The 18,956-nt window shown below is 35.2% G+C and overlaps 2 protein-coding genes across 2 annotated transcripts in view; both read right to left on the bottom strand.

The window, feature by feature from the left end:
• LOC145775157 (eukaryotic translation initiation factor 3 subunit J-A-like) overlaps positions 1–18,956 on the bottom strand; it is a 234,250-nt gene that overhangs the window by 78,609 nt on the left and 136,685 nt on the right. The gene's annotated exons all lie outside the window — the stretch shown is intronic.
• LOC145776188 (uncharacterized) lies at positions 13,216–18,394 on the bottom strand. Its single transcript, XM_082587591.1, has 5 exons — positions 18,262–18,394; positions 16,619–16,824; positions 15,849–16,245; positions 15,310–15,542; positions 13,216–13,888 (listed from the first exon to the last, which is right to left on the bottom strand). Exons 1-5 carry the CDS (start codon positions 18,392–18,394, stop codon positions 13,619–13,621), a joined length of 1,239 nt encoding a protein of 412 aa, XP_082443717.1. The 3' UTR covers positions 13,216–13,618.

Here is an 18,956-nt window from a genome sequence, read left to right as displayed (position 1 = left end):
TATAAAAATAGCTTTAAAACACTGATTAAAGTATTTCCATTCAATTTTTAACATTCAATTTAACAAAATGGCTTCAATTAAAAAAGTTTGCATTTTTTCTTTAACCATTTTACAAAATCCTATTCAACCATTTCTTGCATGAGACTGTCTGAAACTATAAGCCACAGCTATAGTCTGTTCCGATTTATAGCATTGCAAGCTTTACGTAATTTCACGACTAAGACAACGCGTTTTTCTACATTTACTATGAATGACATGATTGGTCACATACATAGTCATATTTCTGATGAGTCAACGTTTGGGACTAACCATACGGCTTAGCTAACGCCTTCTTCGCAATTTTAATGAAGTAAAAATGACTAAACTAATTATTTCACAAAACGGAAAATCCTTTCACAAACTCAACAGATTCCGTCATTTTTATTTTTTCTCTGTAAACACTGTAATTGAAGTTGGCGATTAAAGGCACTCCCCTATTCTTTGTAAATTTTGTGATAATAAAACCTAGTCAACATCCAACCAAAAACAGCTTGTTTTCTAATTCAAGTAACAAAGCAGACGGACAACCAATCTCATAGAAGATGACTTAACATTTTCCTATCACAGCTCACCAACGTCATAAAACATGAACGCACATTTTCTGCAAACATATAATACTGTTTATGCTATAATTACAATCCCTTTGTCATAAGCCAAGACATGAGTCGGCAGCTAATTCTTTTCAAAGTAAATTTATGAGGGTTCCACAATATTGCAAAAATATATTTCTTCAGTTCGTCACCTGTGTCACTTATGTTGCCAATATTGCAACCATTCAATTAACAATTAAATCTGTGCTATTTTATGAGTTAAACACATAACAGTTCCATGTCATTTCCAATAACTTCTTAATAGTGAGCTGGAAGATGCTGGTTTATGGGGGCTCCATTGTTTCTGTTTGAGGAAGAATTTGTTAATAATTTTCCTTGGTTATCTGTTTTAGTTAATGTCATCTTGTATCATACTTAGTTTTGATATATATAAACCATCGACTGATGCAAATTAAACTGAGTACTGAAAAGTTTGAGTGCTCATCAGGATAATCGTCGTTTCTAGCACTACTGTAGTTGCAACGTTCATCTGATGAAAGTGAAAGCAAGAGCAAAGACAAACAAGTTGATTTATTGCTTCACTGACGTTTCGCGCATCATGACAATGCTCATCCTCGGAGCGAATAACATACAAAAAAAAATTTACGAATTTAAATACTGTGGTTGAAGGAAAGAAAAAAAGTGAAACACGCATTATTTTAAAGGTTGACCAAAAGATGTGTGACCGGTTGCTTTCCACGATAATTAACGTTAAACTTTCTATAAGTAGTCCTACGTCTTAAAGCGGTGGGACTCCCGGCTTCAGCTGGTTGTCGGAAACACCGCTCACCTCTACCTAGGGTGTAATAAATTAGGCGGGCATAATTGCTGCAGCAAAGGCGGCCGACAGAAAGGAACTGGCCACTCTACTGTCCTTAGTGCCGAAGGCTTAGTACAATGAGAACCTTATCTTCTCATATCCGACACTCGAATCAAGTATGTGACTACCTTTAATTTTTACGTCTTAAATGTAGATACTAAACTCATGTTAAGCAAAGCCTTTCAAAACTAACTGTTTAAACATTCAATATGACTATTAAATGAAAGCGTTCTCTTGTGCTGCTGCGTTTTGAAATAGATTATGGGAAGCGTTACAAGGGCTATTCAACAATTAAGCTAATTGTGAAGAGAAATTATATTTAATTATTATAATTAGTTTAATTTAGATCTTTGAGGGACTAGGGATTGCCTTCATGTAATAACATTGAAGATAAAACGGCATAGACTTCAAAACCTTTGTTGAACATGAGTTTAGTGGACTTTTTAGTTCTTGATTAGATTAACTAGGGTTTCAAACGTTTTGTTCCTGCTTCTTCTTTTGAAAAAATTATAAGTTTTTAGTGTGTATAGCTCTGAAAGGCGATGCATTGCTTACGTCCGTCAATGATTAGAAAATTATTAACCACCATTCTCAAGACACAGTTGGAACCAATTTTTTTTCAAAATCAAATGTACAAAACCTCGCGTTTCCATAAAAACAGTCGATATTTTCACAATTTTACACACGCCCTCCTGCTGCATATGACTTTGTGTGGCTTAAAACAATAACATAGCTACCTAAGTAGTACTGTATTTACCATAACAATTTAATTTTTTTTATTGAATTTTAGTTTTACGGTATACAAAATTAAATAAAAAAGCATTTTTGTTGTTGTAGCGCAGAGTTTAAATGATTATGAACGCCCACTTCACAAGCTGATAAGTCAAAGTTCTCCACAAACAATCATCAACACAGAGTGAGGTAGGTTGTATTTGAAATTATTATTGCTCTTTTTTAAGATGCTGTAATTTGTCAAAATACTTCTCTTTTATGATCGCCAAAGACAATGTTTATTTTTGAAAAATTACAAAACAAATACAAAAAGCTACTGGAAAAACTTCTTGCTTGTTGTTCATGCCCAGCTTAAGAGGTTGGCCAGACAACTTATTTTGAGCGATCCTCTTAAATTGTTACTTAATTTCATAGCACACACAACTTACTCTCACAACCACTAAACTAAGAATTACATCAATACCAGACGTGTACTCACATTTATGTGAGTTTATATAAAACTTGTTGGTGTTTAAGATGTTGTGACCGTGCCATATTTAAACCTGATTGTCCTGTTTCGTCATCAACCACGTTATGATGTCTGCATTTTGTCGCTTACCTTTTTTTAGACCTCTGGTATGTTTGACATAATATATTGTTTTTTGTTTGATGGTCAGAATTCAAAAAAAAAACTGAAACTAAAATTACTTATGAACGAATATATCTTTCACCTAAAACCGTTATGTGCCGGAAAGACACAAAAATCCAAACTTTGAATGAGAGAAATTAGTTAGTTTGTTCTTCATTTTTTGGCAAGACTTTTGTTCTTTCACATGATGTCTTCTTGTTTTTCTCATCATTGAAAGAGAGGAGTTAGTTCGTAATTTATTCAGCATTTTTTCGTCACCCTCATTTTTCCCGTCTCCCGTTTAAGTGCTCCTTATGAAAACTCTGTCAAAGTCGAACTAATTCTAGGAAGACACAGTTTTTTAAAACGTAATTATTGGACTTGTCGTATGTTATTTCAGTTTTTAATTACTTTTTATAGAAACTGATACTGATTGCTTTGAAGCGTTTTTGCAAAAACACGTTTTGAAAAAGTGATAGAGGGTTTTAAAGCCTGCAATGTAGCCTATCATGAATGCATTAATCTTCTTGGTCATTTAAAGTTTAAACCTTTTGCTTTCTTTGCCACTCCAAAGGTCGAGGGGCCTTGCCTTATACAGTAGTGACCTTTGAGTAGTGACGGTGACTCTGGCTAGATATTTGGCAGGTGTGGATCAGCCATTGGCTTGATTGGCTTGATCCGTTCACGCAGACAGTACACACCGTTCAGCGCATGACATTAATTATTCTGTAGGCTATATTTATAAACATTCGGTAAGAGTTGGAACCGTTCAGCGGCAATCAATTTTGCAAACATTCAGCTCAATATTTTCGAAATAATTCTGCAGTTTCTTTTTCCAATTTAGTCACAATCTCACAAATTGTCACCACTGCACAATAAATACATTGTACTGAATGAACACAAATGCATAGATTTTCAACCATTTCTTTCTTTTATATGCAATTTGTAATAAAACAGTGGAATGTTTGCATTCTGTTTGTTTGTTTGCTTTTTGGTTTTTGCAAATGAGCAGCATGGCATAGACTTGGTTCGATGGAGGTATGGCACGTCAGCCTACATGTGCTCTCCATCTTGTAACCTCAGTCAACCAGTGAGTCTACAAATGTGATTTTAATTAAAGGTCATGATTTCCAGCTTATATCTGTAAACCGTGCAAGCTGCCAAATACTTCCAGTAATAAATTTATCAACAATTTAAGATATTTATTTATGTAAGGTTGCAAAACTTTAAGCGTTGTAAAAACCAGTTTTACCACAACTGTTGACAAGGTCAAATTTCACATCAGTCCATCTCATTTCTTGGCCTCTACTCTTTGAACACGTCGTTGGCATTAAGGATCTTTCCAAATATTTTTGTCCAACATGTTAGTAGTTCAAAGAAGTTGCAAGAACATTACAATCTTGCCAATAATCTGATCCGCCTCCGGGGCTACTTTATATTATTCGCAATGCCGCATAGATTTTGTAACGGTAGTTTTATTTATTGTCAAATGATAAACAATAAAATTTCTTTAAGAACCCACATCACAAAAAGCATCCCATAGCAATCCAAACTTAAACTGGCGACATTTCGCGGCAATAAAATAACGTAAAGAAAACGTAACTTTTGCGACCAAAAACGAATTTTTCCTCTTTCGTAGTTTCTACTAAGGATAATTATCTTTTCAGCCAAAATCGTGACCGATGAATCACATAATCTTAAGGCGCAGCCAGAAACATAAACATAAGGCACAATAGATATCATTCTTGAACATGATTCTAAAAAGAAATAAGGTTCAGGAATCGGGCGAATTCTTGTTTACAAGATCAAAATACGGCATGGGGAATTCCAGAAAAATATTAATTTTGGCCACAAAAGTTTAGTAGTGCTTCCTATAGCGTTGTGAAAATAACTGAATACTTTATCGAACAAGCTTATTTACAAGTGATCATATATGCGAAACAACGTTTTCTAATACCATGATTTATATTTTTCATAAAGCCTTGTTTTCTTAGTCAGATTTCCTCTTTTCATCATCGCACATCTATGTGCACTTTATATAATCTTATTAAATGAAACATAAAAATAAACAATCGCGCTCTATGTTAGCAGTAGTTTACTTGGTCATCCAAATCTAATCAATTTTTTACAGTGAAGAGATGATTATAATTAGGGTACAGTACAGTGAAATATCGAGCAGTGATGTTTTAATTTAGATGATAGAATTTGTATACGTAGATTATAAGATGCTTTGTGGTTACACAAGATTACATACTGCTTTATGGTTGAATGTGTATTTCTTCCTGTCATTTTAACAAATATCTTTCTTATTTTTGCAAGCGAAACCTGTAGCAATTACTTATTTTGTGTTTTTGAACAACCAGAAAATTGGTTTTCTTTCGTGAAACGAGCATTCGATAAAGTAATTCAAATACAAAAATGCACCGCATTCATCGGAATTGCTACAAAAGTCTATAACTGGTTGTAATGAATGTTTTCACATGACAGAAGATTGGTGCAAGGGTGGCGGGAAATCTGCATTCGATCAAATGATATAAAAAGCTAATCGCAACTTTGAGCGGTTTATGGAAAATGGTTTTGAAGCCGATTTATTGCAGGGCTACAAAATAAAAAATAGACTTAATGACGTTATTTTGCAAATGAAAGTTGGAAGTGATTCTAACTTTTTTCCTGTATGATCTTTCAAGGCTTGTATTTCAAGGCTAGTTTTTAAATAACAAAACGAAAATTTATTTGTAAAAACATCCCTATAATTTATCCACTAGCTACGCTCCATAGAAAAATGCCCTTGAAGTGTACTGCTCAACACGACAAGCGAGTGCTATCAAATCACTGTTACTAAGTTTTTCTATCTTTTTGCTTTCAAAGCCAGGTGTAGGACGGTTGAGTAATTGGGGAAATTTTTTTTTAAATTTTGCACTTTGCTTTACGTAAATTTTACTTGCAAGTTGATTGGTTGGTTTTGAATTTTTATCCTCGGACTGACAAAGCCTTGATTGGTTATTCCTGGTAGTTTCGCATACTTGTAGACTGCAGAGGCTCTTGACGCAGGGCCGGTTACCGAGATTGACAGAGTGAAATTTTCCGATTGTTGAAGTGTTGTTGCCGGAAACTTGTTCCATTTACTAGGTGCCACTGAATAGAGAGCAGTTCTGAAATGCGTTTCTCAAGCGCACACCCCGAGAGTCGAACCAGCGCAGCGTGATCTTGATGAGGGCACGTAACCAGCACTGAGTTACGTGGGCGGACCGAGTTATTAGGACATAGATTCTTTTTGTACGGGTCATGTTGCTTAGTTGAGAAGCAATAATTCGTCCCGACCTTTATTGTGGCTTAGGCTGCACTCAATGAGCTACCGACTAAGAAAGCATGCTGCATAATATTGTTGCAATTTTACGCAAAATTAGTCCAGTGTGAAATAACCTAAGCTTTTGCAATGCTTGTGATATTTAAATTAATCTGGTCTTTGAAATTTTAACGCAGTAGAGTTTAACGATCTGTAGGCCATGCAAAGCTTGATTTTGGTGCAACCCTACGCGAGGCCACATTATAATAAAATTAAAATATTATCGGAAAAATCAGTAACTGCATTTTCTGTTAAAATAGAGAACTTCAACAAAAAATGTGCCTTTTTTTGTTTCCTACAAAATTCTTTGTTACGTGGTCACTGGTCATTGTTAAACCTCCTAAAGAAAGAGTAAACTGGGTTCGTGGACTAAGTGAAGGATGCCAAGCCATTTCATGTAGTCAGTTATACCGTTCAGACTTGGCATAGCTGCATTTATTTACTGGAAAATTGATCACGAGATGCCAGAAGACCATTTTCAATGCTCGGAAGGACAAATAGGAAAGAAATTGAAACTAACTTTTTGAACTTTACTCACACGTGAATGAAAAGCTTTTAGGAATGCATTAGTAGTGCGATTGATGATATGTCAAAGATGTCTGCGGGTGTTTAGCAGCGTATAATGGTTAAATGTCAGTGATCAATTGTTTCGTGACCTCTGGCACTTGATTAAATGCTTTCAAACTCCAGAGTTCTAGACGATACAGCAAACCTCACTTTGGCTAACGACTTTAAGCTTGTTGTTTTCTCTGTAGATATAAAACTAAGGTTAAAATGAGAAGGAAAAAGGGTCCTTGGACTCTCGGATTGATAAACGATATATGTAGTGGCTCTTTACTTAAAACTTTGCTTATCATTGTAGGCCATGAATGAGCCACTAAGCAGTGTAAAGTAGAATGAATGTGCTATTGATTTGCCACATACGCGACTCCTGTGAAGGTTTATTTTGCATTTTCCCATTGCAGCCTATACTTTTTGATGTTGTATGCTTTCTTGAAAAATTGTTGTACAAAAGAAACTTATGATCATTGTAGGCCTTTAGACTATAATACCCAGCTTTACATTTTTGTTTATATCCGGCAAGCTTCAACAATTTGGGGTATATATTAGACAATGATTCAAATAAGATTTTCTAAGCAAGCAAAATCGATGCAAAACTTCTTACGTTATGTATTGTATAGCCTACTGTAAATTGTATTTTATGTCGGCTTAAAAATTTTGCCACAAACATGTCCGGTAAGCGACTAGCTAATACTCCGGAAGTTATAAATTTAAAAATAAACCATTAGTTTGAAACTGCTATTGTAACACTGGCTTAATGCATTTGGTTATTTTAAAGGAAATGACGTTTTGTCTTGAACATGTACAGCAGATGACGATCACTTTGGCGGCATTATCAATATAGCCGAACTTTACCGTACATGGCAGTTGGTGGTAAAGTATTTTTTGTGTGGCATTTTAGTCTTTTGATATTTTTTTATTGTAAAGTAGCTAACTGTTTGCTTAATTTGTGCAATGGGATATTGCGGCCTTTGTAGTTTTCGTTTTTAAAAAAAAATGTCCCCAATTCTTCAGCGTGCATGCCTGAAGGGCAATTCGCTATTTTCATGGTTAATGCACTTCCGACTCATACATTTTCATTCATTTAAAGTTTTACAACATCAAGCAGACTGAAAAGATAAAAGTATCTGTCAATCTTTGAACTTGACATCGATTTTATTCAAAAACCTCGTAGGATGTGAGATAAACGATATCAAGTAATTCTATACTTGCGCATGTATAGGCTTGCTCTTGCCTTGTATGCCTATACTTGTTAGTTACATGTTGGGAAAGCATTTACATTGCATGTATTGCACAACAAGTTTTTGAAGTATTAAACAAATCCAGTACGGTGGTGCCACGATAAAACTGAGTAGCAGGATGAACTTAATATTATTTGAAATTAAGAACATTTTATGATGCTTCTCAAAAATTTCACTGCAGTGCAACCCTTTACTGTAATAAACAAACCAGAATAAATCTATTTCGTGATATGTCACATAGTTAACTGCATGGGTTTTGAAAATCAAACATCATTTAAACTTATGATAGCATACTTCACACTAATTTGTTTGTGATGCAGCAAAGCTCCGATGAGGACAAAATTGGTCAGGATTTTAGGCGCTTGGAGCAACTGATGCAAGGCGCAACTGATGTCAACGGCGTAAAAAGTATGTTGTTGTGAGATTGGCGCTTTCCACTAAACTTTTCCAAAGAATCCAATTTATCTTGACATGAAAATAATGACAACAATCAAAGTATTTTTCAATTTTATAAATTTTATGCTTACTCAAAGCCAAATTGCTTTGACAAAAGCGCATTAAACAGTAGTCTATTAGGCAGTTTAAAACACTTTGGTACAAATTGTAACACATTTTATTGTGAATGTTTTGAATATTTTAACAAAAATATGACAAACTGTGACGCAAACTGTCGTTTGGAAAATTACACGAATGAGTCAAACGTATAAAAACTTTTTTTTACTCAGTAAATACAGTGATGTTGCATTAGGGGACCACTCCTCGGCAAACCGATTTAGGCAGAAATGAAATACTTGAGTGCGCAAAAAAGAGCAAAAACACAAGCACAATTCTTGAAAGCTTTGGCAAAATCAAAAGTTCTTGTCTTCAACGCTTTTCAAAATCCGGCCTGTCAAAAATTAAATCTTGCATTTACCCTATTTTTCTTCTTCTCGGTTGACAAACTCTCTTGTTAATTCTTCTTTGAGAAAATACTTTGAAGTGTTCTCGGACCTCAATGATCATCAAAGACATCATCTACGTTTGTGGAAACAGATGATACAGGAGTTCTAACTGTGATGCACCTGGTGTCACTCCTAGAGCTTGATGGAGTAATCTCTTTTGATCTACATGGAAAAACACGTGTTTTCCAGTCTTTGTATGTCAATAGAAGACAAATAAAGTTTATCAAGAGATTGATATCTAGTACTACGTTCGCTACAACGAAATCGTTGGCAACCACAGCTCCACCAAACGAAACAATATCAGTTGCAAAGCATATTCCGAAAACCATGAATAATCGCTTGAGCAATTGGAACGGATGTGTTTCATAATGGCACACTCCTCCTTCTATGCGCCGCAAAGTGTTGCCACATAGAAATAACGGTTTTATAAACAATATTAAAAAGCAACATTGAAAAACTAGAGTAAAGCCTGCCATTGAGATCCATGGGATAAAATGAGCAATTGTGCTTTGAGGAGAGCTAATGCAAACGTGCAGGGTGTCATTCAATGTGCTGTTTGTGAGTACAAGTGATCTGTGATCGAACCGTACACTTATCAGAAACAGCGCAAACGTGGCAATTTCCCCCAGAATAAGACTCAAGTAAGCTGTCCAACTGAGTAACGTACTGCATCTGTTGTGGCCCAATAGGGGATGGAAATAAACCACTCTTTGCTGCAACCAGAGAAACGTATATTCCAATGTAAATGGGAGCAGATACAAACCAACATGAAGTTTGTTGATTACATCACAATACGTTGTTATTTGTAGATCAATGACAGCGAACAAGAGCGTGACGTGTTCCGAGAGATACCGAACCAGTACGAACCACACCGACGCAATGCACAAGCGCTCTAGTGCCACTGCGTGGTTGCTGGTAACAGCAACATTCCCTTTCAACTCATTGTTTTCATACGTTTTGTTGCTTGTGTTCGGATTCACATATTCATTCCAACGAGTCGTTCCACCTGGTGTGTCAACATCGTTTCTTCTTGGGGGATGATGTGAGTTGTTGGTGATTAGAGACTGGACAGCGGTTGTTGTTTCTTGCTTTCTTTGGTAATAGGAATACCAGGTCAAAACAATAGCGAGGTAAAAAGTCACCAGGCTTGCAATTCCAACACAGAGTTCAAGCAAAATAAACTTAAGAACCATTACTGTAGTGATGAGGTACCTAGCATAGAATATCAATAAAATTTGGCTAAAATCAAATTTGTAAAATGAAAATCTATATTAGCTTATGTTAGAAAATCAAAACGATTTACGGAATACGATAATGTGAAAAAACACCATTTACAAAATTCAAGCAACTTTTTTTCTTGTATGTGCATAAGCTAATAATCTCAGTGCAAAAGTAATTCAGGTTTCACCACTGTAGAAAACATACTTGAAACGATCGAGGCCCACTGTTTTCAAGTTTCAAAATTGAATTGAAAGTTTCACCAATGGTAAGATTTTGTCATCCTTCCCAGGGCCTCCGCCTACATTCTTTGGGGTAGCACTAAGTTATTTATCTATCTTTTCCGAAGAAAGTAACTACGCAAACACAAAACATGCAACGCCAGTTCGAGACCCAAATCATGTAGTTTGTCGACGAAATGTTTGTTTGATGTTAAGCTATGTTTGTAACAGAAATTTGTCTACCAATATTGAAAAATAAATTAATAATAATAGCCTAATAACAAGTGAGTATTGATAACTAACAAAAATTGTCGCCGTTACAAGCTTTGGAAGTGTAGCTTACTCTTTTAGCAAAAACATAGGCCACGTATTAATATTACACACTTCTAATTTCACTGAGAACATTTTACGGGTTTAAGGCATTTTTTTACAGGCATTTACGGATTTACTTTGCTAAACAGTAGGCCTAACTTAAAAAATATATTTTAATAATATTTTGAAAAGTAGCTTATAATAGGCGACAGTTGACTGGACGACCTGGTGGTCTTCCTTTAATGGTGATATAAACTGTTTTCTAACTTATCGTGTTTTTGACCCTCTAAGAAGAAGGGTCTATTTTTTACTACCCCAAATAACGTGTGTGTGCAAGGACTGCACAGAAAGCCTACTCCTACTCGCTACTCCTACTAAAATGGAGTTGTCAAGGCGAGTTTTGTTTTGTATTGTGTTTTTGTGAAGAATTTCGTTTCATTTCGTATCAAATTTAATTGAAAATAATTTTGTTTCATTTCAGTCAACGAAAATTCGTTGTCAACAAAATAACTGAATAAAGACGTGTTGCTAACAGTGATAATCATATTTTAACATCCATTTAAAGTTTTATTCCAAATTCCACAAACATAAAATGTACGCCTAGGTAAACGAGTGGGAAGACAGACCTCTTGCACTACACTTGAGAGGTTACCGGTTCGACACCACTCTAAGGCAGTGCGTCTTTGGCAGAATTTTGAGGCCATGTTTTTAAAGAAGTTGACTAGTGAGAGCCATTCTTCTACGAGACTTGTTGACTACATTTCTGTCTGATTAATCTAACTCTCTTAAGCTGTAATCACAATCAGTTTAAAGTTACAAAATCAACGTTTTGTTTCACTTACATCTGCTTCTATAAATACTGTTTGAGCTTTTGCTTTAAAAGACTGACATTTTGAAAAAATGGGACAAGTGTTCAAAGAGCAATATAGATCGCAAAGCCTACTGTCACTACCTGGTTTAGAAGATGTTCTTCACAAAAATAACAAGTCTACTACAATGTTGCTCACAAGGTGCTCATCCGCTTGTCCAGCCTACGTTCTTTCAATGTTAGCAATACTTTCTAACAAACAGCCTTGAAATATTTTCACTTCACACTTCACTGATCACCATTATTATTTTTGGTCACGCCTGGTGCGGCTCCATGACATCGTGGTGTGTCATCTTACAAATCACTGCATTGAAATACTAAAATCCTTTCCTAAACGAAAACAAGATTTGTTTTACTTTCTTGACTTCAAAGAACACTAATTTATTCATACGTTTTTACATGATATTGATTCTTGTTAACCAATTCGTTATGTTACAAATTCAAATGCTACAATTTTATCAGTTATAACCAAACAAACATTACTTTGGGGAATATGAAGATGAGATAGCTTAAAATTTGTTATGATTTATTTACTTTCATTGAGCTACCATTATCTTGCTTTTAAGTTAGCGTTATGATATTTGTTGCGGGACTAATTTAAATACGGGTCCCTTATTTGCACGCTGTCTTTTATTTCTGCTAAAATAGAATGGTTCTTTGTTCTTAATCAACTCAACCAAGTCCAATTTCTCGGCGTAAATTTATATGTCAAAAGGATGAATATACTATAGCTAAAAGATTCACTGCATGATACACCCGAATTCTGAAGCGTAATAGATAGGAAGAGAAAATTTATCTTTGATTTTTCCGCATGGGGTAATTAAAAGCAAATGAAACTGAAAACTTATTACCATATTTAACTATTGAAAGCGATTTCTCAGTTTCAAGACAGTATAGATAGATAAAGTATAGCAGCACGACATGTAACTTGTATCTTCCGACAATAACTTTAGAGTGATCTGTTGCATTAATTTGTGGTCTGGAAACTAAAAATTTAGTTTTTTTCCAGTTATTTTCTTTTTTAAGAATTTTGTTTTGAAAACTTGTGATATATAGGCTACTGAATTCTTTAAGTTGGGCACAAGCAGCAAAACATCTGAAGAGGTTGTTAATGCTTAAAGAGTTGCCCGTAAAAAGTAGCTCAGCCTGAAAAAGAGGAACTTAAGCAAGATTTCAGGTTGATCCTTAAATTATGCCCACAATGATGCAAAAATGTTGTGTATATGCCTAACGCATCACTTGCATTCAACAACGTTAATGTAGCATGAATATAACCGTATTGATTTAAAACCTACTGCTATTAGCAAGCAACGAGCTTTATGGGTCAGCAGGAATGGGAATTGTTGCTCATTTACTTCAGGCAGCTTAAACTATATTGACCGTGTCTTTTTCACAAACCATTCGAAAAACTTTTGTTCAGGCAAAACAACAAAATTAAAAGTACCGTTGGTTGCGATTTGTGAAAATATCTTCAAAACTTTGCTGTGTTTACGTTTCAGCGCGCTTGAAAACTGTGTCTTTTGCGAAATGCGTTCTGGACAGTTCCACAGCTTCCAAGGTACAACTACCAAATAAATTATTTAAATTTAAGCTAATACGTTATTTCAGAAAGTATCAAATCTTTCATACTTTCGATTTTTTGAAAGCTGTCATGTGGAACTACTTTCCTACCTTTTATAGCTAAACGATATATATTGACATAAAAAGGCCTTTGTCGGTCTATTGAAGGCTACTTTATTTTACAGTGCATAAACGAAACAATTTAAGAACTGCTAATTGCTGTTAGAAGCAAAACATAACAAGAAATAAAAAGAAAAAGATGGCGCAACAGTAGAAAAAACTTCACACGGTAAGAAAAACGTAAAATATTGACACAACAATGCAACTGTCACAACAATTGGTGGCTTCATATCATAACGTCACAAAAATATTTCATAACTAAAACAAAATCTACTTAGGCCTACCGTGGCATACGAGAATGTGAATTTGAGTAGGTCTTGGGCCTACCCAAAACTTAAGTGAAGTAATGACAAAGTCATCAAAATAAAAATTTAAACCTTTGAGCAATGTTTATCGAGATAGATAGTTTGAGATGTTAGTTTCAATGTACACTACACATGATCTACACTGGACGTTTTCTTTCCGTTTTGCTCCAAATCTCCTCTTCGCTTTGATCAGTTTCCATTGTGTAGCGAGAATTTGTTACTTCGATCGGCTTTGTGCCTGAAGGTAGATTTCTACTTCTGCTAGGTGGCGCTGGTGGAGCACGACGAGTGGGACGAGGCGCCGAAGATTGTGCGCTCATAGTTTGGATCTGGCGCTCTGCTGAAACTGTTGCTCCGTAGGCTGGTGATTGTTGCCGGTATGGCCGGGTGGTGAGCTCAGTCGATGTCTGAAGACAAAGCAATAATGGCAATAATATACTTATGCGTTTTTATCGTCTTACCTGAAATGTAGCAAGTTCAATGTGGAAAACTTCAGCATAAAAATCTGAAACCTCAAAATACAATTTTTTCATTAGATTCAAAATTTCCTTTGAAATATATCTAACTTTGAATGTGTGGACTATGTACTACAATGTTTCCATCATCTTTCAGGAAACGGTCCAAAGTTATGCAACATTATAATTATACTATTTACTATTAATGGGATATTTAACTTTGCTTGTCGATATGAGAATATAAAACTGGTGTTCAATAAAAGACAAGATCACACTCGGTATCGTATTCAAACAATGATTTTTACACGTAGAGCAAAACTGCGTTGCTTAGAGTAGTGCTTGTTGAAACAGTGTGGTCAAATGTTTTTTTTGCCCTAATGTTATTTGTCTGTATGCCAGAAGTGGACAAATGCTCGTCTTTTGCGTTAGTCACAAAATTGGAAACAGACCAAAAAGTAACTTAATGAATTCTTATACATTCTTAGCCTAACAGAAATATTACTTGCATGAGTCGTACTTATTATGTTTATAATTACTGCATATTTCATGAATTTATTTTTAGTTTGGAAGTTTCATAGGGTAACAATCAAAATTCAATGACATTATTGTCCTGCTTCATGTGTTGTCCGATCGATGTTTATATCTTGCTAATTTGTTGACCATATTATGCTAATTTAAATTAATTTGTGCGGTTTTCTAAGTTTGGGCTAGCGTTACCGAGAAAGCAAAACTTTAGTTTTTGCCATATGGGCTAGATGAAAATAGCTTTGTGCTAGAAATTCAAACATCTGGCAACACTTTTGTTGCAACGTTTGCAGAACTGAAATGGCATAAGTTACGGTTCTCATGACACTCTTCACTTCACAGCTTCAAAGTACCAGATTTAAAACTGCTTAAAGCTTTCGATTTTGTCAGTCGCAATACCACAGCTATAGGCGTCTACAATATGTTGTAGGTATAGGCAAAAGTGGTCCCATACTCAGTTACTGAGCTTCAGGAAATGAGAAGATAAAGTTTTCATCACACTTTGCCTTCGGCACTAACGAGATTAGGTTGACCAGTTCCCTTCGCTTTGTCGCTTTTCGTTGAGCGATTTTCACTCAATTTATTACACCCTGGGTAGTGGGTATAGAAGTGAGCGATCTTTATCAAGCCAAAGTCTTATCCGCTGTGCCATTCCATAATATATTGTAGTGAACGATAAACTAAATTTGATAACATGCTTGTGATAACAATTTGACAGCATAAAGTTTATGTTATCTGCACATAAAAGTTATAATAATTAACACTCTTCAGCCTGATCAGTTCTGAAGCGTTAAATCGGTATGAAAATAACTAAGTATTGAATATAATGAAAACAGCTGCTTTATTACCGTGGTATTAGATGACCTTTGCTGTTTCTCAGGTGGGCTAGGTCTAAATGCATTTGCAAAGTCATGAAACCGTTGCTTTCCTTTTTTTGTGTGATAACAATAACAAAGACCTCCAACCAAGGAGCCAGCCAACACGGCAATAAGCAGGAGAATAAAGAAAGCTCCTGCATCATTCAAACTGCTCATAAAGTTATGATAAATCATCACTTTTGAAATGGAATTAGGATCACTACCTGAAAAGTAAAAGAATGACTTTAAAATTGATGCAGAAATTTTTAAGAAATTGTTTGAAAAAAACTGCTAAAAATTATTTCACTTATAGCTTGTTTGGTGCATCATAGGTGCATTTATTCATATGATGGTTCCACTACTCCAAGAGCAGTAACAAGATTTATTTACAATAGTTTAAACATTGGTTATTCTTTCTTTTGTGTTTGAGCCTTTCTAAATAGGAACTACCAAAGTTAATAGTTGGCAATACGCTGCCGGATTTAAATAATAGTGATCTCTGTATCTAAGTCTAGTTTTAGCTTTCTTACTTTCTGTGTTTTGGTTAAGCAAAGGAGTTGAGGTTGTAGTGGTAGTATACTGTGAACATGGAACTTTAGTTAATTCCTCTGTGGTCATGCTGCTGATCAACCTTCCAGATGAGACAACTGGCCAGGAACAAACAACATCAAGCTGTGAATAACTCTTCAGAGTATCATCTAACATATTTTTAACATAATTATGATATTGTGCAAGGTCAGAGCAGCATAGCCATGGATTCGGATCCGCTGTGGTGGTATTGGTTCTTCGGTCCAGCTCGACTTTTCCATTATTTTCGATGACATCACGAAACCACGAGTACATCGGCTGGTTTAAGCGGTTGCCGAATAAGGAGAGATGCTTCAAAGCGGAAAGCCCGGAGAAAGCTCCGGCAGAAATTTGCGTAATCTGTTGAAAATCAAAATCAAAAAAGATTGATACCAAACCTTTGCAGCATAATTTGACCCCTTCTTATTTTACACGTTGTAAAGGTCTATGTTTAATTCCGTATGGTATGACTGCATTTAATATGTTACAGAAAAACAAAATATATGAGGAGCCAAGAGCTTTCACTGATTTCATGTCTACCACGAACAGATGTAACCAATACTTAGAATTTAGATTGTTGAGAATGAAGCATGGCTTCTGAAGTAGTAAAGTGACGCTAAAAACCAAGCAGACTTTTCAAAATAGTGCAACACAATCTGCTTCAAACCAGGCCAATGGTCTGGTGGTAATGACCATTACCAGCACTATCTCCTTGCTTACAAACAAAACTAACTTGATTTTCCGCCAGCAGCAGTGTTTCTAAGTTTGGTAAAATTGCAAATTCAAAGCCAATAGTTGTGAGCCTGTTGTCTTCGAGATCTATATATCGCAAGGTGGTAACTGGGGCAAAAACACGTGCAGATAATGTGGTGATTCCGGCATCGTTCGCGTACAAAGCATCCAGGTTTTTCAATCCTTTAAACGTGTTGTCAGTCAGCACTGCAAATATTAAAGTCACTCATTAATTCCATTGTGACACAAACAAACTTTCTGTTTGAAGATATTGCTTTCAATGTAAGATAGACTTCTAACTATGCTCTTAACCATCATATAATTTTGATATTAATTTAATTATGGTTCTCCTCCCAGACGTTAGATAACTCATACAAAAATTCCCTTACCCAGCATAAAGCAGTTAAAGACTATGATCAAGCCACCCAATAATGAAAGAGCCACCTATTAATATATAATTAATAAAAACAACTTTTTTGGTTTTCATGTAAAATCACATCTTAAACATCATAAATTCATTGAGAAGACCAAAAATCAAATTGTTATGCAAAGTTTATGAGCAATAACCCTGCACATGTGATACCATGCAGTAGGCATAGTAGTACAGTAAGTAAAATTGTAGGCTAAATCTAAAATATACATAGTCTTAATTTATTGAACATAATGTGACTTATAGTTTGTGCATTGTGCAACCGTACTTGAAAGCCTGCTTACTTTGCTAGCATGTGCGCGATTATTACTTTTTGTGCAACTGTCATTCGTGAGCGACTAAGCGTGATAATATCATAGTATTATTAAAATGGAACAACTTTACATTTATTGTAACGAATGTTATCGTAGAAAAAGTAACCACGCCAGGGAACAACATAGTTATCGCCAGTGTGCGTGTGGCAAATTCCTTGAATTGACAGGGAAATATGATGTGTAGAACTCTAACCAAAAAAGGACAACATCAAACTTATACGAGATGAACTACAACAAAATACGATCCTAGCCAGTGAGGTTTATTCTTTCAGCATTGATTAGTGTCTATAGACGATGAATCAATAAAAAAGACATTTTATTTGCTGGCTGCGAAATAGTATGTTGGATTCCTTGCCAAGAAATTCTTGTGACTGCTGCGAAAATACCAGCTAGCTATGACATCAATATTACACATTTCTGAGTCTAAATTTGGTCGGAGTTGGAAATGTGCCTCGAGTGCCAAAGCTTTGCCATGTGATGAAGCCACACTTTTTACTGCTACGTTTGCAGCAGGAAGTTACTGAAACAAAATTAATTTCGCTTCATGGATTTCAAAAGCTGAAATAAAATATTGAATAAAAAAGTAAAAACGTTTAGGTAGATTTGTTTTCAAATGTTTAAACTGAAACACTTTAACTTCAAAGTTATTTTTAATTTTGCTTCTTTGTCATATGCTCAGATTTGATAAAAAATTAATTTTATTTGAATTATGCTGTTGGTAATGTTTAAATAACCCAGACAGCAAAAACCATCATTTTTATATTGATTCAACATTTACAGACGTTGAATCAGTGCAAAATGACAAATTTAGCCGTCTGGGTTAGGTCTGGGTCTAAATAACAAATCGTATAAGCCATATAAAAAATGTGCTAAATTACTATAACAGTTTGATATTCTTGCCTTGGATGTAATTTTCACTAATATCCAGATCTGTAAGTCGATATAGCAATTCGAAAGCAAAATCTTGAATAATTTCCACATTATTGTTCGTCAAAAAAAGTTTTTTAAGACGTAGATTTTGTAGACGTTCCATCTGTATTAAAAAAAAAACAACATCATGTTGCTGCCAAGCCAACAAACACGCTAACGGTTTCAGACGTTGAATCAATGTAAAAATGAGCTGATTTATCAGCTTGCAAGGCTGTAGGGTGTACAACTGTACGTGTACACTGTACAGTTATACGGTGCAGTGGCGGATCTAGTGAGCAGCCTTAAGGGAGGCGATTTCAACAAGGTCTATATTAATCCAAACTTGCAAAAAAAGCACTGTAAATAAAATAAATTTTATGTGTTTTAAAAGAGGGAGGGAGCGATTGACCCAATCGGCCCCTTCCCTCCTGGATCCTTCACTAATACAATGCAACTCCTTCATATCGAATAAGACAAACTTAAAGCCACCGCAGGAATACAAAGAAAGAGCTTTTCCAATTTCTATAAACACAAGGAGGTGGCGCCCGAGTAAAGTTCACAACCATGTGGAAGCAAAACCTCAAATATTTCACTTTTTTTTTATTTAACAAATAATTTTATTGTTTTACAATTTAATCTTTTCAGGCTAGTCTAGTGTATTGCGAATATGAAAAAGCTGCGTCTAA

This window comes from Aplidium turbinatum, chromosome 8 (genome assembly GCF_918807975.1).
Source record: "Aplidium turbinatum chromosome 8, kaAplTurb1.1, whole genome shotgun sequence".
NCBI classification, from domain to species: Eukaryota; Metazoa; Chordata; class Ascidiacea; order Aplousobranchia; family Polyclinidae; genus Aplidium; species Aplidium turbinatum.
This window is presented reverse-complemented; position numbering and strand designations above follow the sequence as displayed.